Below are 26,627 nucleotides of genomic sequence, written 5' to 3'. Positions count from 1 at the left end.
CTCTAGAGGATCCCCAGCTTGCAAATTTTCTGAACAGCTAACATAGTAATATCATTAACTTATTTGAGTGGGACATCAACAGCAATGATGTTATAAATCGATGTGTGTTTACACCTTGACGCTAGATAGAGAGTCAGAAATGATTCAATGCCTATTATAAAAGACTTTCCAATTTGTTTTTGTTTAAGTAATTCCCGCAAGATAGTTTGTACTGAGGTGAGGATGGTCAGCAGACGGGATTTTGAACTCGTACATATTAGAAATACTTGCCATGAGGACGCCGATATGTTAGGGTTTTTTGTAACTTTTTTGGTCAAGGACAAGCAGTAAGCAGTCCATTAAATATCTTTTTACAATTAAATGATATTTTTACTATATTGAAATACTCTTTATGACTAGCTTGTGCTCTAGTAATTATAATATATACGAAGTTGTAACTAGCTTGCTGCTAGTAATACGTCTCTGTGAGATTCGAACTCACGCTCTTCCAACCAAGGTTGGAAAAACACCTGTCAAGCCAACTAAAAAGTTAACTATAGACCGAGACGGGGGGAAGAAATCGAAAGACAAGGGCGAACTTCACTTTTTTAGGCAACAAAGACCGTATAAAGTTTGGAGACCCCGCCTTTTTCGTTTGGGATGAACGAGATTTTACCGTTCTAGAATTGGCATTATCAGGGTGTCTTTGCTTACGACTGCCTAGACAGTAATAAGCGAAAAACAATATATGGTGTCAAGTACAAAGCTGTACGGAGAACGAGTAACATTGTTTCCAGCACAGAGTGATGACTTAAAGGCGTTCAGTCAAAAACTCATTGAACAAGCACATCTTCGCGAAAACAGGATCAGAACACCGATCACAAGAGAGTGGAGGCTTGAATAAAGTAATTTATCTTGCGAAAAAAAACTCTATTTGCTGTTACAATATCGGGTACCAGCTAGCAAGAAGTAGACTAGTACATCATGACAGTCGGACCAAACTCTATACTGACTCTTCTACTTGGGCTAAATAGGCGTCCCAACTTGTTAAATCAGTCATACCCCAGACACATGGATGCCTATCGCACGGGTTGAGTTGGTTTTATTATAGGTCAACTGCGTCGCTAGAACGTTCGGCTGTCAACCCATAAAAAACCAGTCTATCTGATCGTCTTTGAACCTCAACATCTGACATCAACGGGGAGGAGAGTATAGGGGGCTCGCCCTCAGTCCGTTTGGCTTGTCATAGAGAGTGGTGGTATTTCATTGGCGCCCGGTGGCTCCCACCTATGCTACACCTCTCTATGACGGATTGACCACGTTGTACCAGATGTCAGAATAGAGGAGACCAGAGTAGACCGGTGTTTCTTGTTAGCCGTTCCCAGAGCCATTAACTGGGCGTGGTTTGGTTGGCCGCTTTGGTTTTCACCGCAACGACGTCACTAGAGGCTTTCTTGACAAGCTGATGTCAAGGCTGACCCTTTCGGGTCAGACTTTTTCGTTACTATTAACTACGCATTGTTAGTAAGAGTTTCAATGAAATAAGGGTATTTTCTATTTTATTTTGTGATTACTTACATTCACTTCTTGGGAAAATGCATTTAGGTAAATGTCAAAGTAACATTACTACAAATTACATAAATAAATTCATCATAATTAGCACCACATGTGTAAGGTATACTTTCTTTAAAAATTCTGTTACTTACATGAACATTTCTCTGTGTTGTGTTTATGAGAAAGGCGGGTTTACTTACCCCCACACTGAAGAGCCATTTTTCTATACGTGTATGAGTGAATATGCGAGATATGACGTAAACACTGATCGTCCAATAGAATAATTCCATCTATTAGATTGATTTATCTATGTGGCTTATCATCTATAGAGTAATTTTATGTGTTAATTCTTTGAGAAGCAGGCTTTGTGCATGAAGAAGAACAATAAAGTATTGAAGCTTTCTGTCAGTAAAGAAGAACCCAAAAGGAAAATGTAAAAGTAGTACTCAGGTACCAGCAAGTTTAAGGGCCTATTAAAGACGAGCTTAAAACGTATAAAAAGAGATTCCTGCGGCCTTGTACTTCTGTTGTGTAGCCAATACCGTCTTCTCATTTTATGTAACCGCGACAACAGCAGAATTATTAGTGGAATAAAGGACTAGAACAATATACCAGCATATATTTTAGAATTGTAGAATATAACCTATACTATTTCCAGGTAGAATGTTCTATCGAGAGCTAGCTATACCTCTCTATCTCATATTTAAATACCGGGTCGTGAAATTAATCTGTAATACAAAAAAGAGCGATCAAGTTTGCCTTTTTACAAAAGGCAAGGTTGCATGAGCAAAGTGGAAAAGAAAGTTTTAGTTCACAATAAAGTGTTTTTCAATATTATGATCGGTTTGGTTAAAATATTAAAAGCCTCAATATATAAGCACCTATATTTTCTCGAAATTTATGGGATTAATCCTGGTGTATTTGGGCTAATGCTTCAAATATTTTGCAAAACTTATACGAGTGCTTCTTTTTTTCTTTACAGTCTAAACTATTGAGATTAGGTAAAAATTGTTACAAAGTGCAAGTCAAGTTATTTTGTTTTAAAAAGCATTTTAATATTCGCATTCTAAATTCTAAAATATTTAAATATTATAGCATCAATGTATTAAAAGCAAAACTAAAGGAGAAAGCTTAAAGAGAAAAAGAAATATTAATATCCAGTAATATATTTTGGCCTTAAAAATAATATCATTATCTTATAGTATTTTTCTTTGTAAAGTATAGATTCTACTGGGGTAATTTCTTCCTTTCTTCCTAGATCGAATTACTAATAAAGTCTTAATTGTATATCGCAATGAAGCATCGAATCTTTATTGTTGTAGAATCGGCATTACCTTTGTCAACTACTCAATCATCCTCATAACCAAATTAAAATTGATCTTGACTAAGCTGAAAATATATCTAGACTATTTTCTGGTCAAACCCTTAGCAGGGTCTCTAGTATCTCATTTCTTTTCCAATTGAAAATAGCAACTATATATATATATATATAGCTTTTGCTTTCTTTTTTTTCTGCCCTTTCTTTACTGCTTAATATTGCTTTGAGATATATGTGAGTTAATTTTCTAGCAGATGGTGGGTCCCTTTTGTGTTTATTTGCACAAACAAAATAAAAAACATTTTCTTGTGTCCTTGAACAAGAAGCGCACAGACCACTTTAAAGTAACCTGCGAATCGCTGTTATAGAAACTTGTACTCCACTTTAAGAGTTATTGCTACACCGATCGAAACCAAACTCTTCATTACTCTTTTACTTCTTTGCTTCTTTACTTTACTTTACTTCACCTTACAAAGTTGACTTCATAAGTACTCTGAGTGAATATTATTAGCTGTCTCTTCTGCCTTAGAACAGTTACACAAACCCAGTAAAAAGAATATATAGCTATGTCACGTTTGCTCTGACGTGAACATCTAAGACTGACAGAAAGCGCAGTCCTAAACTTTAATCGCAGATGAAAAATTTTCTGTTACATATAGACCTCCTCCAACGCGCGTCGTTTGTTTTCTCCTTGAGCAACAACAGTCCCGGTTTCATAGTGAGGCGTCTCTTGCGACCGTTGCAGGGAGATTCTTCCATGCTACAAGCATCGGAAAGTGAAAGTTGTTACTCGCCAGCTCAGTTAATTCTGAGAAGTCGTGGGGCATGGTCTCTTTTCATTTTTGGAAGGACTACTGTGTACATCGCATCGCCAATGTGGAATCATGATGCTGGGGGGAGGGAGGTCTAACCTGTGGTGAGATGTGCTGGCTCTTCACTGCTAACCTGACTGAACTCTTTAACGGCTGACGGTGAAGCTACTGGTAGTCGAATGAGCTGGACCTTATCACCTAGTGGTAAGTTCTCTGGCGAGTTCGCACCCACATTACTCGGTGACGAGATGTGGGGCTGGATGAACGGGTGCTTTCCGTTGGTTTGCCACCATTCCAGCACCTCCTTCGCTACCAAGTCAGGTTTACGTCCTGAAGGAGATTGAGCCGCGTAATGCGGGGACAAAGAACTTGGTGTCATGCTTTTTATTATTTTACTCATGTAAAAGAACATTAAGTGAAATTAAATCAAATAGAATAGTTTCTTTATGTATATCTTTAAATAAATAAATAAAGTCTTTTTTAACTAGTATCGTCTCCAATAAAAAAAAACACGCTTTTAAACTTTTTTTTTTGCTTGATTGAAGAGTTCAATGTTGTAATTAGGAGGGTTCATTTATAAGATAGAATTAATATAATTAAATGAATTCGAAAAGAAATATAATAGAATAAAGATATAACATGTATGATTTTGTAATTATGTTGATCACTGCGTTTAATTGTGTAGGCTATTTTTGTCTATAAAGTCTATAAAGAAAATTCAGAATGATTGTTGAAAATGCCGATGGCGCAAAATGTTTAGCTGAATTTAGCTAATCCGGATGAACATTGTAAAGAAGATGCATTGGAATGGGAGAAAGAAAAAATGTGAAAAAAATGGAGAAATGAGAGATGAGAAGAAATAAAGAAATATACGTTTGAAAGAGAGGCAGAAAAGGTGCAGTGGGCTGAATACGCAAGCGAATGTCCTCATTGTATTTACACAGACTGTGCACAAGATGTTTAATATGGACATAATATAAAAGAGGTATCATTATCTACAAACAATTTTATATCTTTAATACCAATTAGTACTTAGTACACTCTATTCGTTATTTCATACACATTTGTGTAATTATATTTACAGTGCAAAAATAATTTGAATTCAAATAAGAAGAATAAACAAGTATTGATACATTACAAAATACATCCTTCAATATTAATTTTTTAGCAATTATACTTTTTTTTCTTTCAAAAGGTTTATATTTTTATTACTATTTCTTTTGCCGAGATATATTATCAAGTGAAAATAGACAAGTTAGGCTGGGGTAGTTAAAGGGGTTTTACACTTGATTTGGCAGAATGCATAAAGTATGATAGTCATTAATATGGGTATGTATGCTTAACATGCAATTGTAAACTTTGTATATGTTTATTACTTGAAAGATCACATTTTGTTTATATATATATACTTCTATAACATATTTTTATCATTATTTAGGAGCGCTTCAGGTCTTCCAATCTTTCCTTAAGACGCTCGTATGTTGCGGTATCCTCAAAGTTATCTCTGGTTTTGCCCATCAAACCCTTGACGATCAGACGAGCCTGATACTTCCAGTCTGCACAAACAAGAGCACCGTTCTCCTTCTTCTCGCCCAAGGTTTCATACATATCCACAGTGTCCAAAGCCAGGTTGGCTACTTCATCAAACACACGTTCATCCGTTTCTATCCGTACGTCATGCATAACTGCTCTGTAAGCCTTGAGTGATGCCTCCAGGGCATCAGTGTAACGCTCCTGCCAGAGGTAAAACTTTGAACAGATAGACCAGATATCTGGTGAGCTGGTGATGCGTGCCAGAATAACATCTTCTAATAGGCGTTGAACCTGGCCTGCGAGTCTGGAACCATCACGGTCATGGGCATCCTTCCAGTTTTGGATCACACTCTCAACAATCAGGCGCAAGACAGGTACATCAACAGCGTCTTCACGCTCTTTATCCCATCTCATGTCGACAATACGCTGCATGGCCCAAATTGCATCTGAAAATTGACCGATATCAACAGAAACATAGAGTAGGTTCTGCCACATCTTCCAGCTGTCAAACTTGATGCGTGTAGCCTGCTTAAGAGCCAAGAAGGCATCGGGTTTGCGGCCAAGGCGGACATAGATACTGGAAAGGTTGTTCCATGCCTCTGCTTGCTCTTGATCCAGTGCAACCACACGCTGGAAGGCACGCATGGCAACATCCCATTGCTCTGCTTGCATACCAGCACAACCGAGAACATACCAAGAACCTTCAAAGAGAGGGTTGATGTCCAGGGCTTTCTTGTAACACTCGATGGCCTCAGGGAAGTTCTCATGCTTGTAGTAATAAGACCCCAGACTACGCATTGCGCGAGCGAAGGTGTGGTTGGACAGCTCCCAGGCCTTTTTCCAATACTCGGGGCTCACCTCGATATCACCAAGGATACACCACAGCTTGGCGGAGTTGGGGTTTTCGGCCATTAAGCGCTCGATGACTTGTTTAGCCTTAAGTGGCTGTTCGAGCATCTGGTAGCATGAAATCACATCTTCCCACATCTCCAGGCGTTCAAAGATCTCCAGGGCAGAACGCACAACACCGAGGGAGACAAACCTGCCGGCCAACTCACGCTCCATATCCCACTTGCTAGGCAACAGCAGGTCGTAAAAATATGCCAGACGCTCTTCTGGTCCAGAATCATCTACCTTGATTTGATCTACAAGGGCCTGGAGCTGAAGGGCCGAGCGTTCCACGGTTCTTGTTTTATGAGCCTCGAGGCGGGTACGGAGTAAGAGAGCCATAGTGTGAACCATCCAATTGTTGATGTTTCCTAGAACACGCACAACATAAGGGTTCATTTCTTCGGTTGTGATACCGTGGTCAGGGTTGGTGTTCTTGACATTGAGACAGAAAGCGAGTAAGAGACATTGATCGATAATGTTAAGGTTTCCGTGGCGCTTAGATTCATCCTTGTCGTTCTCTTCTGTCTTTGCATAAGCTACGTCATCCAATATAGTGTCATCATCTAATTCCAAGGTCTCTGGTCTAGGTGCTTCTTCATCAGTATTGGCGGTGCTATCTTCCTTCTTACTCTCGGCATGCACAACGAGCTGAGAGACATCGAATGTCTGGAACTTGGTACGTCTACCAAGTGCACCCGTCAAAGACCACTCAAATCCAGATGCCTTTTGTGACTCGGTCATCTTTTCAAACGCCTCCTTGTCCTGGCCATAGAAACTCAAGATGAGACCCATCTCGAGACTATGGCGGACCTTGAGAGCCAAAGTCTCTTTATCGAGGTCTACGTTGTTAATGCCGAATTTGGAAGAACTTTCGGCCGATAAGAGAATGATCAAACTCTGGATAGATCCGGAACCTTCATCGAGAAGTTGCTGTTGGATAAAGACAGCGCGCTGTGCCCAGAATGCGGCGGTGTATCTAGAGTGACGCAGATCATCGTTCAAAAGGATTTTGCGAGCAGCAGCCAACCAACCCAGTTGTTCTGTCAAATGGTAGACTTCTTCACTATCGGCCGAAAGGGAAGAAAGACAGCTGGCTTGAATCTTGGACTTTAGGGTTTCTTCGATTTCCTTGTCACCAGCAGAAAAAAGAGACTCAAAGGCAAGGTTGAATATGGGACCGGTCCAGTTGATCTGAACAAATGCATTAAGACATGCAATTCCAGTAGCAAGAAGGTGCATGCTAGTTTCGTCATCTTTGGCTAAGCTGGCGAGGCGTTTGGTGATCCATTCTTCAACACTTCCGGTTTCTAAGATAATTGCGCGATCTTCATGGGCATCCTTGAATACTGGGCTGTTTTGAATGACATTACCATATCGTCCAGCCACAATATCCTCAAAAGCTTGACGCACAGCAGCAGGAATCTGCGAAGTTACAGTCTGGTCAAGTGGCTTGTTGAGGATAAGCGATTTTTCTACAGTCTTGTAGGAATTCTGAAGCCCTGCGTCTATTGTTCCTGCCATAGCTATTTCTCGTGTTTCTCTTTTTTAAAGAGAGAAATAAAAGACTATAAATGAGGTTGATCGGGCGTGGCGAGATGGACGAGGAAAAATGACAAGTCCAAGTCTCACTTTTTTTTAAAGACAGATAAGCCACCTATTATGCTGACAAATTTGGCAGCTTCATCGTAGCTGCTAGAAGCTACTCGTAACTTTACTACGTATTGTTTACTAAGCAGTGGGCGTGTGCTAATAAAAACAAGAAAAAGGCTCCATGAAAGAGAAATATATATACATACACATATATAGCAAGTGGATAGAGTAAATGAAAGGATGCTAAATTGACATTTTTCTCTTCTTTTCTTTTATTAGACAATAAGATAAATTCAGAAGATTTTATACCAACATTTAGAGAGAGAAAATTAATAACAATAGTAAAGAGGTTTGACATGAAGTACAAGGTAATTATATAAATCTTTATATTTACTTGCTCACTCATATGTATATATAATATTTATTTGTTAATAATGTTATATTTCTCTATACTGTTTGGTGTAGGGCATGTAGTAAATAATCACACTCGAGGTAAAAGAGCATGAATGGACTATCCACTTACAAAAACAAAAAACAAAGACAAAAAACGGATATTCCAAAACCTGTTGAAAAGACAGTACTGCTTATGTGAGCAAGATAGTTTAGAGGAGACTTAAATGCTGATTATGCCACACAATCGAACCGTAAGACAGGGTGGCATGTCTTTTTATGTGTACATGTATTGAACGCTTGTGTACCATCACACCTCAGTGTTTTTCCCGGGGTCGTTATATATAAATCTGTATATATATATTCCAGCCTTGCATGATCGAGCGAAGTTGAATTGAGACCCTAGGCGGGAATGGACGGAACGCCTTTGGTTGGAATACTGAACAGGGCGGGGTGTCTTTGTTTATCTTTGTTTTCCCTTTTTTATTTCTTTTTTTGGCTGTAATCAAAGGACCCAAGGAAGTCTCGAGGTTGATATTGATATCAAGCGGTTATTTTGGTTGTTATATATAGATGTCATGCCATTGCAATCTTTTATGTTTGTGGTTTGAATTGAGTGAAAGAAGTTTTTGGATAATAAGCGGAGTGAACATACTAAAGTTTTTTGGTACCTGTGAAAAGTATTGTGTACACAATACCCAATACATTGGTCAGGACGAAAGCACCAAAGGATTATAGCCTTTGATAAAATAAATACATTTTTGTGTGGCATGGTTTATAGGGTGTTTCTTAAATTCCGTAATGAAAAAAGTAACAAGGGATATTGTGGGACAAAAATAAAGAAACTGAAAAAAAGGGAAAAACTTGTATGGGGAAGGCCTGATATTCGCACGCCGACATCCAGGGTTTCTCCCTTTATGGCTGTCTTTTTTGAGCTTATTTTTTTTCTGTTGTTTTGTTGGTGTAAAGAGAGTCAATAAAGGTGGTTGAGATAAATGTATAGTATTTAATGAGTTCTGTACAACAATGGAGTGTTTACTAAGTCCAGAATGGAGGAATAGAATAGAAGATAGAATAAAATAAAGAATATGATGTGCTTATTTGCTACTTAAAGGGATCCTGCCTTGAGCTTAGCAGCCTTATGGGACATCATTGCAATGATAGCAGCACCAAGACCAGAGCCATCCCGTGCCAATGCGAATCTGACACAGCTACCGTCCTTCTCACCAAACAAATCTGTGAGTCCCTGGGTCATGTCATTTTCAAAGTTGGGATAGAATTCGTAAACGGAACCATCAATGGCCACAAGGGTGTCCTGGCCGATAGAACCCTGCTGGGAAATAACGGCAGCAATACCGCATGCAGAAAGACGGGCAGCACGGCGACCGACTGCGATACACACTTGCTTAACCATCTCACGATCCATGAGCGATGTTGAGGGAATCTGCATGACTGCTTCCAAAATGTGTTGTGTCTCCTCGAGATCTTCAGATGTATCACTGCTGATTGCTGACATGTATGCGGTCTCGAAGCACCATTGCTTGTTCAACTCGGGCGAAGACACACCCTTGAATAGCAAGAGACGATCGACAAGCTGCAACAAAGCATTGCGAGCAATCTCACCAAGATACATACCCGAAATCATCTTTTCAAAGATCTGCTGGCGGGGATTGATAGACTCACGGTCAAGCTTGTTGTCGTAGATGGTTAAGGGCAGAACACGTCTCTCGTTGTCAAACGCTCCCCATTCCATGTTAACAACCATATCGTCGAAAGCAACAGCACCACCTTCCCACTTCTTGATAGAGTTTAGCTTCTCATAGTAAGCTACAAATGGTACACATAAATTAAGTAAATTAATTTCTTGTATATATATATATATATATTATAATAAAATATATATATAAAGTATAACTTACCGGCGTTGGTTCCTGTTCCCAAGATTACACCCATGCTTGTTTCTGGATACTTGTAGGCGTGGGCCATAAGGGTACCGACGGTATCGTTCACAAGCTAATATTGGATTATCCAAATGAAAAAAAAAAATCCCGTGGGGAGCGGTGTTTTTAGTTGACTGGATTTTTGTTACTTTTCCCAATTAAAATAAAATAAAATAATAAACCCAAAAGCTAGGTTCCGAACGGGAAATCCCAGAATAAAAAATAATAAAAGAAGTAATGATTACGAGTGAGACAGAAAATATATAGTAATACTTACGGCAGCAATGTGCACATTCACGTTCTTGCGGAGGAAGGCGTCTTGCAAAAGGACAACGACATCCTTACCAACAGCATTTGTGCAGTTGAATCCCTTGGTCCACTGAATCAATGTACCGCGGTTAATCTCAGTCTGGAGAACAGGGAATGAAAAGGTAAAGCCAAGCTGGAGGTTGCTTTCGAGACTATCGGACCCGTTCTCGGTCACAAAGTTGTCAACACAGTCTGCAATAAAGTCGCACAGGTTTCGCATATCGCCTGTCTTGAGCTCATCTGAAATTACGTATTTCTGTTGGTGGACCTTGTATTCACCCTGACCCAGCAGGGAGAATTCACAGACGCGTAGGTTGGTGCCTCCAAGATCGAGAGCCAGATAACGTCCGGTTTCCTCGCCAGTAGGTTTACCGGTAACAAAACTAGGAATCATAGCAACTATTTCAAGCATAAAATAATTAGATTCCAAAGAATATCTAGATAGAAATGAGGTCTTACCGGTTGCCTTTGGAGCCGCGAGACCTTTACGCATTTCAGAATTGAACTGGTCCACAATAGCTCCCATGCGCTCGGCCGAGACATCAAAATCCTGGAGGACAAGGTCGAGGGCCTTTTGCTGGGCCTTTAAATCATTAGGGTCAAGGGATACACCGGCAAAGTGACTAGCTAAGCCGACAGTCATTTTACAAAGAAAGAGAGAAAGATGAGATAGCTTAGGTTAAAGTAAAGAACTCTTTTTATAACCTTTGGTTTTGAGCGGTTGTGATACATTCAAAATACTATATATATAAAAATATACATAATATAAAAAGTATATAATATCCATTCTCGAGTCACACCCCTCTTCCTCTCCTGTATTTATCTTCCCCACTTTCTCCTGACGCATCTTTATTTCATTTGTACCCAGTCCGACCATCAAAAAGCGACCGGTCCGGCCCAGAAATATATACACCAAAATAAAAGTGAGCTGTAAATGCGCGACCAAAAGATACACAAAAGTTGTTGGGCCAAAGCAAATTCCAATCAGATTTGATCCAGTTAAAAATAATAATAATAATATTATCATCATAAAATTATAACCCTGCAAATACACACAAAAACACTTTTATGTACATGGACATGGACATGTGTATGTATTTCAAGTATACTAAATATCATTTAATCCAATCACCAGACGTCATCTTAAACCCTTCTTATAATTCTTATTAGGTTGGGGGAGAGGTCTGTGGATTTATATATATATATATATATAGTTGAGAATTGTGACTGGGATTGAAATTACAATTTATTAAGTTGTTTGTAAGGATTAAAAATAGTGTACGTTTCAATATCAGTGTTAAGCAAATTTGTCTATTGTTTCTAGAAAGGAAACTATACTATTAAATCTTGTAGTCTCATTGGTTTAAAATACCATTAATATAAAAAACATATGATTTTGAGCTTATTTTTTGTTTATATGTTTTTGCTTCGAATAAATGCCAAAGTAAAAACAGATCATCAATGTATTTTGTTGTGATCGTTGTCAAGTAAGTGACTTGTTGCCTCACGCATACACACACGTTCTCTGCCTCTTTCTCTTTCTATATTTTACACCCATTATATCTCTTGTTTTAAGCGCACAGACGATGTAGGCTTCCAAAGGTTTGCTTAAACATGTGATGCATCATGACATTCATGTGATCCGGGGCTTCTTCAACCGGATTTCTACAATCCATACATTTTACCAATGGTTAGCTTTTTTTTTCTCTATCTGTATTTTTCTACTCGGTTACTCAGTTACCTCGGTTATCTATGACCATCTAGGATTTCTTACGTCACTTCCTTATGCGAGTAATCGGAGTTGTAACCGGTGCAGATAGCATTGACATTCAGGACACCCACAGTGTACACACCCACACACCCACCCACCCACACACACACAACACTAAACACAACCAGACTCCCAAAACCGGAACTTGTATTGTCAGCCGTCATGTCCTTTATTTCAAGGTTTGAAGATTCACCTTACGCGACACGCCATATTCATTTCATTTCCATGCAGAATCCAACCCCGTCGAATTACTGCCCTCAACCCCTCACGTCAACAATGGACGCGTTCATTTGTGCAAGCATCGTCACAGCAGCCTCCTAGACGGCCTGGACATCTTATTTCCCAGCAAACAGCTAAGGAATGGAAGGACCTTACTAATCCTCAAAAAGGTAAACCAAAATTAACCAAATCAATTATTACCATTATCAATTGTATTGTTTCATTGTGGGTTCTAAATAATAAACTACTTTTCTTTTTCTTTACTTATTTATTCAAACGATCAATCAATCAATTAATTAATTAATTAATTAAAAAAATTAAAATTATTATTATTATTATTTTTAAAAAAAAAAGTCGTCGCTGCATCAAAGGCAACCTTCAATATCGGTCTCTTATTGACTGGCGCAACCTTGACCATTGGTTTGGTCTACTTTGTGACTTCCGAACTATTCAGCTCCCAGAGCTCCACTTCTATCTTTAGCGAAGCAGTAGATCGTGCCAAGGCTAATGAGGAACTCGTACGTGTGCTTGGTGAACCAATAAAGAGCTTTGGATCCCCAAGCCGAAACCGTATGCGCCGCAACAGACGCATTAATTACCAAGTTGTTGATGATCATCTTGGTCATCCACATCTTTTCATGAAGTTTTATCTCGAGGGATCAGATAGTGAAGGTACTGGCATGCTCGAAATGATCAAGGTAAGCTTAAAGTTGTTTGTTTTTCTTGGTAAAGATCGACAATAATAATGTGTTATATATTATGTATATAGGATGAAAAGGACAAGTGGGAATTCAAAAAGCTTATTGTTGATGTTCCTGGTCAAGGCCTTCCATCTCGAAGATTTGTGTTAGTCTAGAGGTCTATAATTATTATTATTATTATTTTATACAATATTCTTTTTTATAAAAAATATAAAAAAAAAGACTGGACACATTTTGTGTGCTTATTTAAATAAGAAAAACTGGTATTAAGACTTTGAATTATGGTGATAAAGGGAAGAAAAGTGAAGAGTTATAGAATGTGTGTGAGTGAGAGATAGTGTGAGATAGAGAGAGGGAAATAAAGAAAAAAAATAAAAAAGGGGTGTGGGGTTTCATAAGGGAATTTGGTTTGAATAATTTTTCCCGTCTGTTGGCTTGTTTGCTTGTTTGTTAGTTAGTTTTTTTTATATAATTCTAATGCAAAGGGCATTCCTTATTTGTTGAACGAGAAACCCTTCTTTTTGGATGCCTTTTCGGGTGTCATGGGTCTGCCTGATTCCATGCGGCGTCTCTTCTCCTCCAATTCCAAGCGCTGCTTCTCAAGGGCCTCCTTCATCTCCTTGTGACGGGCGTAGAGCTCTTCTTCAGACTGCTTCAATTTGGTTTCCTTCTCCTGGACCTTGGCCTGGAAGACGGCTCTCATCTCGGCCTCCATCTTGGCCAATTTCTGCTCATGGGCAATACGCTCCTCCTCCATCTTCTGGACTGGGTTGACCTCCTTGAATACCGAAGGATCCTGCTGGATACCCATAGCCTGCAGCTTCTCGGTACGGTAATTCTCGTACAAAACGTCGTTGGTGAACTCCTTGAGTTCTTCCATGTGTGTGCTATTATTATTTTACAAACACAAAAGAATTAGACATCGTTTTAGGATCTAAAATATATAAAGTATCTAAACAACAATAAAAATTCTCTCTCTCTATTTTTTTTTACCGAATCAACATCTGTCGCAACTTGACAAAATCGCAGTGCTCTTCGTTGTCAACCTCAATGACACCCCAAGGGTACTTGCGGCCACGGACGCGGCGTCCACCCTCGACTTCGAATTCCTTATCGGAACCGACGACAGCGAAAGGAATCTTGGACATGATCTCACGGTTCTCAGCAACGGTCTCCTTGTCATCGTATTCGTAAACGGGTGCCTGGTAGATCTGGATCTTGTGGTAATTAATGTCAGCCAAGATACGTCTCTTGAAAGCGGCAACCTCTTCCTCGGTCAGGGTATCGGCCTTGGCAATGACAGGGATGAGGTTGACACGGGTGTGGAGACGACGCATAAATTCGACATCGAGAGGCTTCAAGCTATTAATAATAAGAATAATAATAATGTAATGTAGTATAATATAATATAATACAATACAGCATATATATATATATATGTATATGTATATGTATATGTATATGTATATGTATATGTGTATGTATATACATGTGTGTGTACATAAATTATTGCTGATGTTAGTGATCGCCATGGTGACACAATGAACATGGAGTAACTTACGCGTGACCGGTGGGGGCGATGAAGTACAAGCACGCATGGATACGGTTATCGACCATACGGCGACGGTTCACACGATTCTCCTGCTCAAGATAGGCATCAAAGCGGGACTCGATGTTGTCAAGAATAGGCTTCCAGCTAAGATTGGGAGAGCATGAGATGTCGGTCCGAATGGAAGCACATTCCACGTGTTGTCCTACCTTTCCTCGTTGTTCACGAAATCACCAAAGCCGGGTGTGTCCACAACAGTCAATCTGAGCTTGACACCGTTTTCTTCAATATCAGAGGTAATGGACTGGACCTCGACGGTCTGAGGAGTCTCATGAGACAATTCGGTGTTCTCCTTGGGAGGATAAAGAGAAGTGTTGAAAAGAGTGTTGACCAAGGTAGATTTACCAAGACCGGATTCACCTATTTACAATTTATTAATTTTTAAAGATATTAGTATAAAGATCGTTGACAACATGATTTAAAAGGCTTGGAAGAACAAGAACAAGACCCCCCCCCCACCTTCTATATATTCATCTATCTCTATATGTATGTTTCTCTTTTAATGCGCATACACACACACGCATACATAAATATATATGTGTGTGTGGGTGTGTGTGCAATGGTGTGTATTGTTATTATTATTGTTGTTTTTTTTTTGTTATATCAAGGGGCCCTTTACATGTGTGTATGTATATATAGAAATATTTGTACGTCTCGAGATTCAATAATTAAAAGAGATAACGATAGACAGGCTAATTAATTCAAAAAAGAGAGTCGTATTCCTACCAACAACCATGGCAGTGAATTGGAAGCCTTTTTTGACAGACTTGCGGTGGACTTGGTTGGGAAGGTTGGCAAATCCAACATAGCCTTGGAGCTTCTTACGTACAACGGTAATCTATAACATCAAAAGGTTAAGTATCGACTGTGGATGATGATGATGATAATGATGATGAGTGCTTACACCAGATGACGCGCCGTTTACTTGGTCTATAGAATATAATGATGAGATGACAATTCAATCAATTGACAAATAAAATAAATGTCGACTTACCAGACATGGATGTAATGGTGATTTTTTTTATAGAAAAAATATATAGAAAGAAAGGAAAGAAGGACTTGAGAGTAAGCTATTTAGAAGCTGAAGAGGGAGGAAGGGGTGGTTTTTATGTTGTGGATGCGGAGGGGAAGGGGGGAAGAGATATATAGAGAGAAAGAGAGAGAGAGAAAGGGGGTGAAAGGGACAGGGTCACTATTATTATATTATTATTATTATTTTTTGGTTTGGCTGGTTGGCCTGGTTGGCCTGGTTACTTGGTTGCAAAAAAAAAGCTACACGCAGAAAATAACTGGCGGGAAATAAGGGATTGAGTCAAAAGTGAATTGCTGTGTGACACTTGATGGTTACGCCAATATTCTTCATCAATGAGATGCAAGGACGGATCAACAAGGAAGCTAAACAAGCAGTCTGAAGCAGTCTGAAGCAGTCAGAGGCATTCACCCCCAAAAAAATCACAAGTGAGAAGCAATTGGAAGCAGTGTAAGGCAGTGATAAGCAATAAAGCACAACAAGACCTCAAAGTCTTGCTTAGTGTGGTGTAATATATATATATATATACATGTGTGTGTGTGTGTTCCTTATTTGAACAATCTTGTGTAGAGTTGATTGACTAAAGAAAGAAATAGATAAATAAATGCAAATGTACAGCTAACGATTAATTTGATTTGAAACTCTTTGGAGTAAAGACAATAATAATGGTAATGGTAATGTCAATTTCAAATTCAATGTTAAGTACAAAAATAAAAAAAAAATGAAAGAACTAAGCAATAAAACCATCAAGAAGTGGTATCATTGCTAATTTCTTTTTTTTTTCCTTTTTTAATAAACAAAGAGAGAAGAAGAAGTACTTTTTTCTTCCTTCTCTATTTTCTTTTTCTCTCTCTTTATCTTAAAACAAATGTGCCTTGTAAAACGTCTATGCATGGCTAAGCAGGTGCGGGGCAGACAAGTAAGGGCCGGTGGGCTTCTGAAGGAAGGAGGCTGATCCCAAGGTTTGTTTTCCTAAAGATTTATACATGTATATGTGTGGGTGTGAAGATTTCTGCCTAGTATAATTCAAACAAGGACATACGGGTGATTACATATTATATGTATACCTTTAAAGAAACTATCGACGCAGCCGCTAAACCAACGAGCCATCGAAACCAGTCGACTGCATGATTGGCTGTGCTGTCCAGACTTGTAACCATTAGCTATTGTGTCTTGTAAGTGTACTGGGAGCAACATTGCTGAATATGGTAGGCCATGGCAAAAAATCCTTGCTTTGATCTGAGCCTCTACTTTTTCCCGGGTTTCTTTGGAAGGATGGCGACGGGATGAATTGGGACCTGTTGTACTTTGGACCAGTGTGTTACTCTTGTCTAGCCAGCTAGACCGATTGGAGGTATTTGGATACCTGAACGCTCTGCGCCTAAGGATCGGCATGGCTTGATGTAAATGTATTGATTTATTTATATTATATATATAAAAATTATATAGACTAAAGAATGATATTGTCAATAGATTTTGGTTGTTTTTATATGTACTTTTTTTTAAAAAAAATTGGTATGATAATAAAAAACCCTTTTCAAATAATCAATCTATTTATTTCTCTTATTTAATCTATTGGCTTCCTGCACGAATAAATCAAGTTTAATTTAGTAATAAAGACCATTATTGTCTATGATAAACGATAGACGATAAAAACCAATTATTAATATTATTTTTGGTGCCTAGTTAAACCAATAGATTAATAGAGCAAATGCTAATTTGATTTGATTTGCATTGCGTTTATTCGAACAATAAGCCGCCTAATGTCCGGTTCACATGCTGGGGGGAGACAAAGAGAAAGGTCGAAAGGGGGTGCACAGGTCTGTGAGCTGAGGATTTCAATCTTCATTTGCTACAAATCCCAACCCCCTTTTTAATATTCTTTTTTTTTCTCTCTCACTAAATCCACCCCTTCTTCCTTTCCCTTTCTTTATCTCTATCTATCTATATATTTTTGTATAGTTCGCTTCCCCCCTTTCCTTCCCTCCAAATGTCCTCACAACACTCAATGTATGATGCCCTTCCCTCACTCGATTCATGGTATTCCCCTGTATCGCACCACAAAGAACCTTCTTCCCCTCCTCCTCCTCCTTCCCTTCCTCCTGTCTGTCAAGTTTGCACACGGCCCTGTTTTGTATCATTTTCTTCCGATCCACCCATAATACATAATATGCAGGGAAACAAACAAACAAAAAGTACTGGTGAGTCGTTTTGGTTCATTTGATTTCACAGATACATACATACATATGCATAAATGTCTGTGTGTGTAAAATGATTAAATATAGTTATATAATTATACAAATATTAATAAGGTTAATTGGCAGATAAATACAAAAGTCTGAAACGAAAATTGAAGCAATCACTTCTTTGTCGAGCCTATATCCCTTAGTAATATCCAAAAAACAATAAACAAAGATCTAGATCTTTTGAATAAATATGCGTGTAATATAAAGAAACGTAAATGTGCTTTTATATATAGGTAGATAAAGAAATGTTTGTGTTATGATGTAAATGGTGATATTGTTATTGTTATTGTCGTTATTTTGATTATCTTTTTCATCTTATTTTCTGTTCTTTGTGTTCGATTTGAGGAATGCGCTCGTCAGAAGAAAACAGGTTATTCTTAGTCGCTTTCATCGTCTGCCTCTTCCTTTGAAGACTTGGTTTGTTTTGTCGATCTGTATTTCAGTACCTGTTTATGTTTTGTAGGTAGGTAAGAAACACAAACTTAATTACATATGGTTTCTTAAGCTAATACTAATAATGAAAATTGTCTACTTGCCTGCTTGTGTAGTTCTCTTTCAACCTTTGTTGCCCTTAATTTTGATGTCAGCATTTTTACGTTACGAGCCAAGTTTTCGTCAAGTGTCTTTTCAGTCTGTATCAAGGCATCTAAAGAGAAAAAAAAAAGATATTATATCAAATTAAAACATTTTAATAAATATTTTTATATATCTTTGATATTTTATCAGGAATTCTCACCAATCGGATTCTCTCTCTTCTTTTCTTCTTCCTTCTTTTGTTTTGTCTTTTGATGCTGTCCATATCGAATCTCGTGCTTAATCTTCTTTAATCCAGTCTTTGTCTTTGGCAGCCATTGTGGTGATTTCTTTTCTACTCGTTTTGCCTTGCCGCCATTATCAGCTGTGGGCTTTACGGTTGGTTTAAGAAGAAGGTTTAGCGATTGGCGGGCTAGTTGTGCTGACATGTTATAGTAGAGAGGGTAATATATATATATATATATATGTTATATAAAAGAAGCTTTCTTAAAAAAATGGAGAGAAAGAGAGAAAAGAAGGGTTTCTCTTTTTGGTAAGGTGGCTTGGGTGTGACCGTAGATGGTCTTTTTTGGAATAAGAAAAATGCAAGTTAGGATTATTGGCATTAATAATATAACATCATTGTGCTAATCTACTTTAAATGAATGAATTACTTTGGCTTAAAAAAAAACATAATTATCATTACGATTTGTACTAGATTGGGATATATAGATATATAGATATTCTAATGGGCTGATATGAATATGTCAAAATATTTGAACCAAGTACTTAGTCCTAATACAGCCTTTGGTGAATGTTTGGGTCATTATTTTCGGTAAAATAGTATTTCTCTCTTTCTTCTCGGCATAGGAACTGTCAAGACGATGGCGGTGTTCTGGTGTTTGTTCGATTTCTTTTTATTATTATTCTATATTTTCTATTTTTTTTTTCTATTCTAATTATCAAACTCCTCTCAGGAACACAAAACCCGATCTTTGAATGCTTTTCACTGAACCGATTAATATCTAGGGCTTTCGGTGAACAGCATTTAACCAAAACATAACTCAATTGATCTTTGACTACTGAAAAGCAAACCCAAGAATCCAAAAATGAATTAATAGATAGTAAATCATTATATATATATTGATGTTTATTGTTTTTTTTTTTAAAAATAAAAACAAGGATGTATACTTCTTTAATATAAATCATAAAAATAAAAAACATGAAAACATAGGTGTAACAATGATCATTGAATTTTCTAAGATTGTGTGTGTAAATATACAACAGGCGGGTATATTTACTGATTTTTTTTTCTCTTTCTTTCTTTCAATTTTTTCTGTATTGTATATTTTATTTACCTCTTATTCTGTGTTTAGCACAGGCCTTTATATAAATATTATATATTGTTTTATTGGAAAGTGAATGTTACCAAGGTCGCGGCTTTAGTTGGATAATTACCCGTAAATTAACTAAAGATAATTTTCTATCCATTACAAAAAATAGATAATTTGCTATGTTTTGCTTGGCTTACATCGGTCTAATTTTCAAGGTAACTTATGTGGCTGCGGTTAGATAGGATGTTTAAAGACAAATAAAAAATTGAGTCAAATGAGCTGGTTAATACGTGCATGTATATCCTCAACTATAGGGGGTGGTAAGTCCAAAACAAATATATATACATAAAATAAATAAAAAATCTTTCATTTTGGCACAGACCCATTTGTGAGTATTGAGAATAAAACGCAAGTTTGTTATTTTGAACATGCGATTGGCCATGTAATGTCTATAGTTGCGACTGCTATCCTGCCAAGCGTATCTTTCTAATATTGAAGCTAAATCTAAAATACGTAAAAGAAAGAACACTAGTGATAATAATTAAAGAACATTTTGATCCTTCTTTATTTTGACCATTAGACTCACCCTATAGATATAATCCCGTTGTTACAATTATATTTAATTCTGCCAGATGTCAATCGAGACGCAAGAGCATTTTCTTCTTTCTTGTCCTTTGAAATCTGCGGTGTGGTTAGGCATTTGGTTAGAATTTTTCGGCACCGTCCCACCACCTTCTGCACTTTCCTCGGCATTCACATCCTTTCTCTTCCCTCCTACGCTGAACCCCAGTATGACAGCCGCCTCGGTTTTCGGACTGACCATCCTTGCTATCTGGGACCACCATTGGGCACTCCACTTTAATTCTGCTCCTTTTTTACCTTCCTTGGTTCTTGCCACTGCTAGGAAATCAATCTCCCGTCTCTGCTCAGAGCTCGAGCTTGACTCCGCTGACTCTTCCCTCGCATAACACCACATTAACATTTCAGCAAAAAAAAAAAGTTCAAATCACACAAAAACAAGTCAAAAACCAAAAAGCCAAAAACATCAAATAACCCCCATAAACCCTCAAAACAAATGTTGTAATTTTCTCTTTTGCCCTACTCACAGAGAACTTTAATAAATCTGAGCCTGTCACAGCTCCATACAAACAAACAAAAAAATTATATTTAACACTCAGTTAGAACAATTGTGCAATTGGTTTCTAGTATTTTCATGTGATACCGACCCTTTATTTTTATTCTTTCTTATTTTATTTTTTTGGGTGCTTGTTTTCTCAATTGTCTATCTACTACTATTGACTAAAATGAATAAACCAAGCTCAATAGGTATTATTTCAAACTAAACAAAATTATGGAACTAAGGATAATATATGTTAGGGCCTTCTCAAGCACTCGCCAAAGACCTAAAAGTTGGCGTTGAAATCCAAATAAGTATTAGCGAAGATTTCCTAATTTAGCCAATTTTGTTGGCGATTCACCAAAACTTTGGATTCGACTTCTGCCGTCGCCAAACTTTTGGCGAAGGTTACTAATTTAAGAAACTCTCGCCAATCCGTATATGGAAATCACCGCCAACATTTAGGACCTTGGCGGGTGCTTGAGAAGCCCCTTAAATAAAGAAAAATTTAGGTATCAGTATGCAAAAATGAATTATTGAACATACTTTTCATAAAGCCAAAAATATATATAAATAGAGGTGTGTGCGTTTTTTTTTTTAAAAAAAATTGGCCCAATCAGAAATCAATTTTGGCTTCTCCTTTTGGATATTTTGTGAACCAGTTTTGTGTAAGGCTAAAATTCTTGCCCTTTACCAAACAAGGAAGAAAAAGAAAAGAAAAAAAGCATAGAATAGACGAGTAGGAAGAGAGTAATAGAAATCTATAATCGATATACGCTAGATAAACGCCACTGTATTTTAGCCTTTACCTTGTTTAGGACAAGGAAAGAATAAGAAAATCTATTTTTGTTGTTTAATAACCCGCCACAGATAAATATATAAAAATTATTTTTTTTTGTGTGTGGTTTGTCAGTCTGTTATTTTAGGCTAATTGATTTCTTCACAATTCTCTCTGTGTGGTTTTTAAAGAATTACTTTTTTTAGAACTAACTGTAAAAGAAAAACTCCGTACAACATGCACATCGATCAAGAAATATATATATAAAATATATATAAATTGGTTATTGAATTATCAAAGTGACACGCAAGCTAATTGAAGGAACAAAACATACGACTTGTAGTCTGTAATTCTGTGGTTATTCCGCTTTAATCGAGCCATGTCCTTTGGTTACTGCAAAGCTTGGACTGAGAATATTTTTAGCTATCCGCTGTTTCTTCCACCCTTTTTTTTTTTGATAAAGATAACGTGATTGACACCTTTAATTAACCTGAAAAGATATTAAAAACATCTAAAAATAGACATCATTGCGAGTTCAATTCAATTCAATTCAATTCGAATGCATATTACTCTGTAATAATCAGGGAAGATAAGAATGTATTGTCTAAATACAATTTTAGACACATTGTGGGGTTTTAGCAACATGAAATTCTTAAGGGTATATTGTGACACAGAGATCAGACTGACTGATAGAGCCGGGACAACCTCAACGTGGTTACTAATTTAATTGAGCTTTTTTTTTGTTTTCTTCTTTGTACTAGTCTCTAAATATTTGTCACCAGCCCATAAAGAGGAGATAAATAATAATAGCAAATGCCTTTAACAATCTATATAATCAACAGCCTATTCGTCCTGATGTTTTGGGTGTAACGAAAAGAGGAAAGAAAAGAAAAGAATAGAATAGAAAAAGCGCCGAGAATAAACATTTTGCTTGGAGTGTTGTACTACAGTTGTGAGCTGTAGAAAATTTGTAGATAATCGTAATGGTGTTAGCTACAAAGATAATAGAGATAAAAAAAATGCCAAGTCTTTGAAACAAACAAAGACATTATTTTAGCTCATATATGTATAAGCTTACAAAGACATCGATTAAGTGTAGAAAAAGATAAAGTAATCTAAAATAAAATAAACTGCAACAGTCCTGGTTTGGATCTAATTTCTTCTTTCTTCTGTCGTGGCTGATGGGATTACCACTTTTATTATTTTTTGACAGAAAGTGTAATCAGATGGGACCTGTTTCTTGGTAGACCAGCTACCGAATAACTGTAATATGGAAACACAAAGGAAATATGAGCCGAGAAGTTTTGCAATTTTTCTTCTTTCTTCTTTTTATTCTTGTTTTATTTTTTGCAACATAATTAATCACAAAAGAAAGGAAGAAAACGGTAAGGTCGATATGATGGAATTTCTTAATTAATTCATTTTCAGATTATACTCTAAATGGATCGGCCCTTATTATGTTTAATAAGCCACGACTCAATACAATAAGTAACCATGGTTATATATATATCTTGTGATAATGATATATTGCATATAAAAAAAGCTAATACATATATATTATAACCTAAAATACACACACAAGATAAATTCTTTTTTTTGCTATTATTATTGCCAGTAAATGAACTCTACAGGTCGCGTGGCCAACTTTAAACTACATTTTTGCTTTATCCAATCAAATATTGATTAAATGCTTCAGTCTTGTTTTACTTAGTGTGAGTTTTATATGTATTATGCTATTAAAGAGTATTAATATTATTAATATTATTTTGAATTGTAATGCCCCCTAGCAACAAATTACCTATATGGTTAAAAGATGTATTAAATACAATGCTGATAATAATAATAATAAAATCAAGCATCTCTATTGTCCCTGGAGGTGACATATTTGGATAAAACATATTCAGGTCCGTCAAATCGGCTGCGCTTCTTTAAAAATAATAATAAGAAGAATTTGAATTTGATTTTTTTTTAAATAAAATACGAAAAAATAAAAGATTAATCTTTTTGCGATCTTTTTGTTCCTCTCACAAATTTATGACAGTCGAATAAAGTCTGTCTATTGTTATTTTTTTTTATTACTTTAATAAATCACTAGTCTTTTCAACCCACCCCTCTTTCTCTTTCTCTCTTTCTTTCTTTCTCTTTCTCTTTCTTCACCACCCCTTCACATTTCCATTTACATCTTATTACTGCTACCACTATTATTATTGCTGCTATTGATTTCCTGACATGAACCATTCTTCTGAACCTGGCTCTACAGACGAAGGGTATCTTTCTTCTAGACAACAATATTATTCTTGGGATGACCTAGACTTAAGCATCTATCCAGAATCTCTTCAGCCAAACCAGTATCCTATAAACCAAGATTTTGCTATTCCTCACCCTATCACCAACCAAGAACTCCTCCAATCTTCAACTCAGGACCAATCCCAGCCAACCTACCAATATCCCCCCGAGTCTCAGTGGGGAAATGCCCATATGATAACAAAGCGAACAAATAATGTAGAGACTATGGTCAGCCAATTTCCATTCTATTCATCGGCCCAACTGGCTGCTGATGTACAAATGCAAGACACAAACCCAAGGTTAGTACAACATACACACACACATATATAAATATATAAATATATATATATATACTCTATTTTATTTTATTTTATTTTTTTTTTTTGGGGGGGGGGGCTATTACATCATATAAATGTACATATATATATTATAATATACTTATACAAATTATCTACAGAAGTTATGAACTTGAGATTGTAGAGCAGCCTCAGCAGTGTAGAATGTGCGGATTTGGAGAAAAAGACAGACGACCGATCGATCCCGCGCCTGTGATTCGTCTCATAGTACGCAACCAAGCAGGTTTTCTCGATCAGGAGTGAGTGTAAGAGTAGTGTGTTACACGTGTGGGTGTTAACGTGTTTTATCTAGCTGTGTAGAAATGCCATTTTTCGTTGTTCACGCCTCTCTCTGGTCGGTTGATATGCAGCACCAAATCGATGTCTTAAAAGGCCCTGCATCGGTCGCGTTTCGCATCTTACTCGGATCTACCGTCAGTTCACCTCTTCCGCTCAAAGGTCTTGACAATAAGACCGGAACTTACTTTTCTTTTCCCGAGCTGAGTGTGCGAATGCCGGGCCAGTACCGCTTAAAATTTACGTTGATTCATTTGACAAGGTATGTGTTTGTGCTGTAAACATATACCTATACAAAAAAAAAGATATAACAATCTACAAATCTGATTACCTTTTGTACAAGTATCCTCTTTTAAGAGATTGTGAAAATTATGTAAATTCATTCATTTCCATTTCCATATTATTATTTATATTATCATTTATACTAATATTTATATTAATAATATTAATGCTTGTATTCTTGTGATATACCAAAACAGGAGTGCTTCCACAACCTGCGTATTCACAGAACCATTTGTGGTGTACACAGCAAAAACTTTTCCGGGGATGAAAGGTAAATAGACATTTGCTTCTTTCTTCATTTACGAACATATAAACGTATACGTGTACTTATATCTTGTTTAAGAATCTAGCAATCTCGCAAAACACCTCGCCCGTCAGGGACTCAAGTTACCTGTTCGTAATCTAGCACGAGGAAACAATAAACGCGACAGTGAAGATAAAGAGAATATAGAGAGTTGAGCCAAGTTTTACTTTCTATTCTAGTTCATTTGGCTCTTTATTCCCCAACCTCCCTCTTTCTCTCTCCCTTTTTCTTCATTCCTTCATGCCTTCATGCCTTCATGCCTTCCTACTTTTACTTTTTTTCCTCCCTTCTCCTTCTGCTCTTGCCTTCCTTTATTATTCATTACGCCCAACCTACAGCAACGGCTCTCATTATTATTACTCTTACAGCATTTTATTTTTGTATACTTTATTTTTACTTTTCCGAATATATATATATATATCACCATACACGTCTTTGTTCCTCCTCCCTTCTCTTTTACTGGATTCCCATTTCGCTTTTGTTTTTGCTCGCTGCCTATGTGTCCATGTGTGTGTGTGTGTCTGTGTGTGCTTTAACGTCTCTGTATATGTATATAATACTTTGCCGATTATAAAATACCGAAAGCAAGAAAGAAAGCAAAAAAAAGAAATACTCTTATTATTACTCAAGGTACTCAAAAGGGAAGAAAGAGCGCGCCTGTTGTTGTTTTTTTTTGGATTTTTTTTTTCAAAAAAAAATATTTTCGCTGCCGTACAAAATACATCGCTAAATGATATTTACAGTAAAAAAAAGCCGAGCTTTATTCAAGAACATTATCAAGCCTTTTATATACTTTTACTCTATTCTTTTTTTATTCTTTTCTATCTTTGTGAAATTACTTTCGATTCTGGAGATTTTACTATTATCTTTTTCTGTATCTCTGCTATTTGTTTTATTATCATTATTATCGTTACTACTATTATGCACAGATATAAATATATATGTATATATATCATGTTAATATTAACCGGTGCGTATTTGACCCGATAATTTTAAAAATATATAAACGAGTTTTTCTTTCATTTTTTTTTCTTTATTAATTAATTAATTATTTTATTATTCTGAGAAGTCAGTCTAGACGCGCCTGAAAAGAATAAAAAAGCAGAGACCCTATCAAAGCGTATCTTTTGATTAGGTTACACGTCAATATAATATAAGCAAATATATACATATATAATTAAGTTGCTGAATTAGTCAATTGTCGAATATTGGTATAAACACAATTTTTTTCTTATTAGAAAACAAAGTTGGTATAATACTACGGAATAATTCAATATGAAGTATGGTCAAGTATATACTAGCCTTAATTTCCGGCTTTATAGTTTAGTAACCTCATATATAGTTTAAAGTACATGAATATTTCTTGAGGATTTTCAAGGATTTTTCAGATAAAATATATAAAAAAAATATTGTAGCGTAAATGTTAATAATTGCTTCTGTATTATAATCATATGTTGTATTCTACTGTATTATAATGTATTATATTTCA

The 26,627-nt window shown here is 36.7% G+C and overlaps 10 protein-coding genes across 10 annotated transcripts; 3 read left to right on the top strand and 7 right to left on the bottom strand.

Annotated features, from left to right (window-relative positions):
- Positions 1-147: 147 nt before the first annotated feature.
- On the top strand, positions 148-883 carry PHYBLDRAFT_164801 (hypothetical protein; the record flags this gene model as incomplete). Its single annotated transcript, XM_018435077.1, has 3 exons — positions 148-326; positions 400-603; positions 739-883. 3 exons carry the CDS (start codon positions 148-150, stop codon positions 881-883), a joined length of 528 nt encoding a protein of 175 aa, XP_018295959.1.
- Positions 884-1,084: 201 nt separating this feature from the next.
- Positions 1,085-1,370, bottom strand: PHYBLDRAFT_141782 (hypothetical protein; the record flags this gene model as incomplete). The annotated part of the gene is made up of 2 exons (XM_018430667.1): positions 1,085-1,218; positions 1,307-1,370. The coding sequence occupies 2 exons, from the start codon at positions 1,368-1,370 to the stop codon at positions 1,085-1,087; spliced, it is 198 nt and encodes a 65-aa protein (XP_018295958.1).
- Positions 1,371-2,950: 1,580 nt separating this feature from the next.
- On the bottom strand, positions 2,951-4,042 carry PHYBLDRAFT_164800 (hypothetical protein; the record flags this gene model as incomplete). Its single annotated transcript, XM_018435076.1, has 2 exons — positions 2,951-3,006; positions 3,763-4,042. 2 exons carry the CDS (start codon positions 4,040-4,042, stop codon positions 2,951-2,953), a joined length of 336 nt encoding a protein of 111 aa, XP_018295957.1.
- Positions 4,043-4,998: 956 nt separating this feature from the next.
- Positions 4,999-8,839, bottom strand: PHYBLDRAFT_185676 (hypothetical protein; the record flags this gene model as incomplete). The annotated part of the gene is made up of 3 exons (XM_018439121.1): positions 4,999-7,627; positions 7,717-7,833; positions 8,739-8,839. 3 exons carry the CDS (start codon positions 8,837-8,839, stop codon positions 5,098-5,100), a joined length of 2,748 nt encoding a protein of 915 aa, XP_018295956.1. The 3' UTR covers positions 4,999-5,097.
- A 175-nt stretch (positions 8,840-9,014) lies between these two features.
- PHYBLDRAFT_131404 (hypothetical protein) lies at positions 9,015-11,015 on the bottom strand. Its single transcript, XM_018429420.1, has 4 exons — positions 10,776-11,015; positions 10,285-10,715; positions 9,987-10,080; positions 9,015-9,894 (listed from the first exon to the last, which is right to left on the bottom strand). Exons 1-4 carry the CDS (start codon positions 10,957-10,959, stop codon positions 9,176-9,178), a joined length of 1,428 nt encoding a protein of 475 aa, XP_018295955.1. The 5' UTR covers positions 10,960-11,015; the 3' UTR covers positions 9,015-9,175.
- Positions 11,016-12,203: 1,188 nt separating this feature from the next.
- On the bottom strand, positions 12,204-15,769 carry PHYBLDRAFT_185673 (hypothetical protein). Its single transcript, XM_018439120.1, has 10 exons — positions 15,611-15,769; positions 15,521-15,546; positions 15,343-15,454; positions 14,766-14,976; positions 14,569-14,703; positions 14,001-14,369; positions 13,076-13,894; positions 12,661-13,004; positions 12,319-12,476; positions 12,204-12,266 (listed from the first exon to the last, which is right to left on the bottom strand). The coding sequence occupies exons 1-7, from the start codon at positions 15,615-15,617 to the stop codon at positions 13,501-13,503; spliced, it is 1,254 nt and encodes a 417-aa protein (XP_018295954.1). The 5' UTR covers positions 15,618-15,769; the 3' UTR covers positions 12,204-12,266; positions 12,319-12,476; positions 12,661-13,004; positions 13,076-13,500.
- A 763-nt stretch (positions 15,770-16,532) lies between these two features.
- Positions 16,533-17,041, bottom strand: PHYBLDRAFT_141776 (hypothetical protein; the record flags this gene model as incomplete). Its single annotated transcript, XM_018430666.1, has 2 exons — positions 16,533-16,618; positions 16,714-17,041. 2 exons carry the CDS (start codon positions 17,039-17,041, stop codon positions 16,533-16,535), a joined length of 414 nt encoding a protein of 137 aa, XP_018295953.1.
- A 1,228-nt stretch (positions 17,042-18,269) lies between these two features.
- PHYBLDRAFT_68584 (hypothetical protein) lies at positions 18,270-18,854 on the bottom strand (the record flags this gene model as incomplete). The annotated part of the gene is made up of 3 exons (XM_018441973.1): positions 18,270-18,338; positions 18,405-18,538; positions 18,629-18,854. The coding sequence occupies 3 exons, from the start codon at positions 18,852-18,854 to the stop codon at positions 18,270-18,272; spliced, it is 429 nt and encodes a 142-aa protein (XP_018295952.1).
- Positions 18,855-20,371: 1,517 nt separating this feature from the next.
- PHYBLDRAFT_141774 (hypothetical protein) lies at positions 20,372-20,707 on the top strand (the record flags this gene model as incomplete). The annotated part of the gene is made up of 1 exon (XM_018430665.1): positions 20,372-20,707. One exon carries the CDS (start codon positions 20,372-20,374, stop codon positions 20,705-20,707), a length of 336 nt encoding a protein of 111 aa, XP_018295951.1.
- A 3,156-nt stretch (positions 20,708-23,863) lies between these two features.
- Positions 23,864-25,293, top strand: PHYBLDRAFT_164792 (hypothetical protein; the record flags this gene model as incomplete). Its single annotated transcript, XM_018435075.1, has 5 exons — positions 23,864-24,219; positions 24,378-24,515; positions 24,569-24,814; positions 25,032-25,105; positions 25,178-25,293. The coding sequence occupies 5 exons, from the start codon at positions 23,864-23,866 to the stop codon at positions 25,291-25,293; spliced, it is 930 nt and encodes a 309-aa protein (XP_018295950.1).
- Between the last annotated feature and the right edge of the window lie 1,334 nt (positions 25,294-26,627).

The sequence above is a fragment of the Phycomyces blakesleeanus genome (assembly GCF_001638985.1).
Source record: "Phycomyces blakesleeanus NRRL 1555(-) unplaced genomic scaffold PHYBLscaffold_4, whole genome shotgun sequence".
In the NCBI taxonomy this organism is placed as follows: domain Eukaryota; kingdom Fungi; phylum Mucoromycota; class Mucoromycetes; order Mucorales; family Phycomycetaceae; genus Phycomyces; species Phycomyces blakesleeanus.
Note: the sequence above shows the minus strand (reverse complement) of the source record. Positions and strands in the feature narration are given on the sequence as shown.

Excerpts from the sequence above, each read along its gene's own strand:
- PHYBLDRAFT_185673 (XM_018439120.1), bottom strand. Across the intron at positions 14,370-14,568 it reads ATCGCCCCCACCGGTCACGC|CTTGAAGCCTCTCGATGTCG; the intron begins GTAAGTTACTCC and ends TATTATTAATAG. Across the intron at positions 13,895-14,000 it reads TTGCGACAGATGTTGATTCG|CACACACATGGAAGAACTCA; the intron begins GTAAAAAAAAAT and ends AAATAATAATAG.
- PHYBLDRAFT_131404 (XM_018429420.1), bottom strand. The coding sequence starts at position 10,959 with ATGACTGTCGGCTTAGCTAGTCACTTTGCCGGTGTATCCCTTGACCCT. Across the intron at positions 10,716-10,775 it reads CGCGGCTCCAAAGGCAACCG|TTGCTATGATTCCTAGTTTT; the intron begins GTAAGACCTCAT and ends TGCTTGAAATAG. Across the intron at positions 9,895-9,986 it reads GGGAACAGGAACCAACGCCG|CTTACTATGAGAAGCTAAAC; the intron begins GTAAGTTATACT and ends TACCATTTGTAG.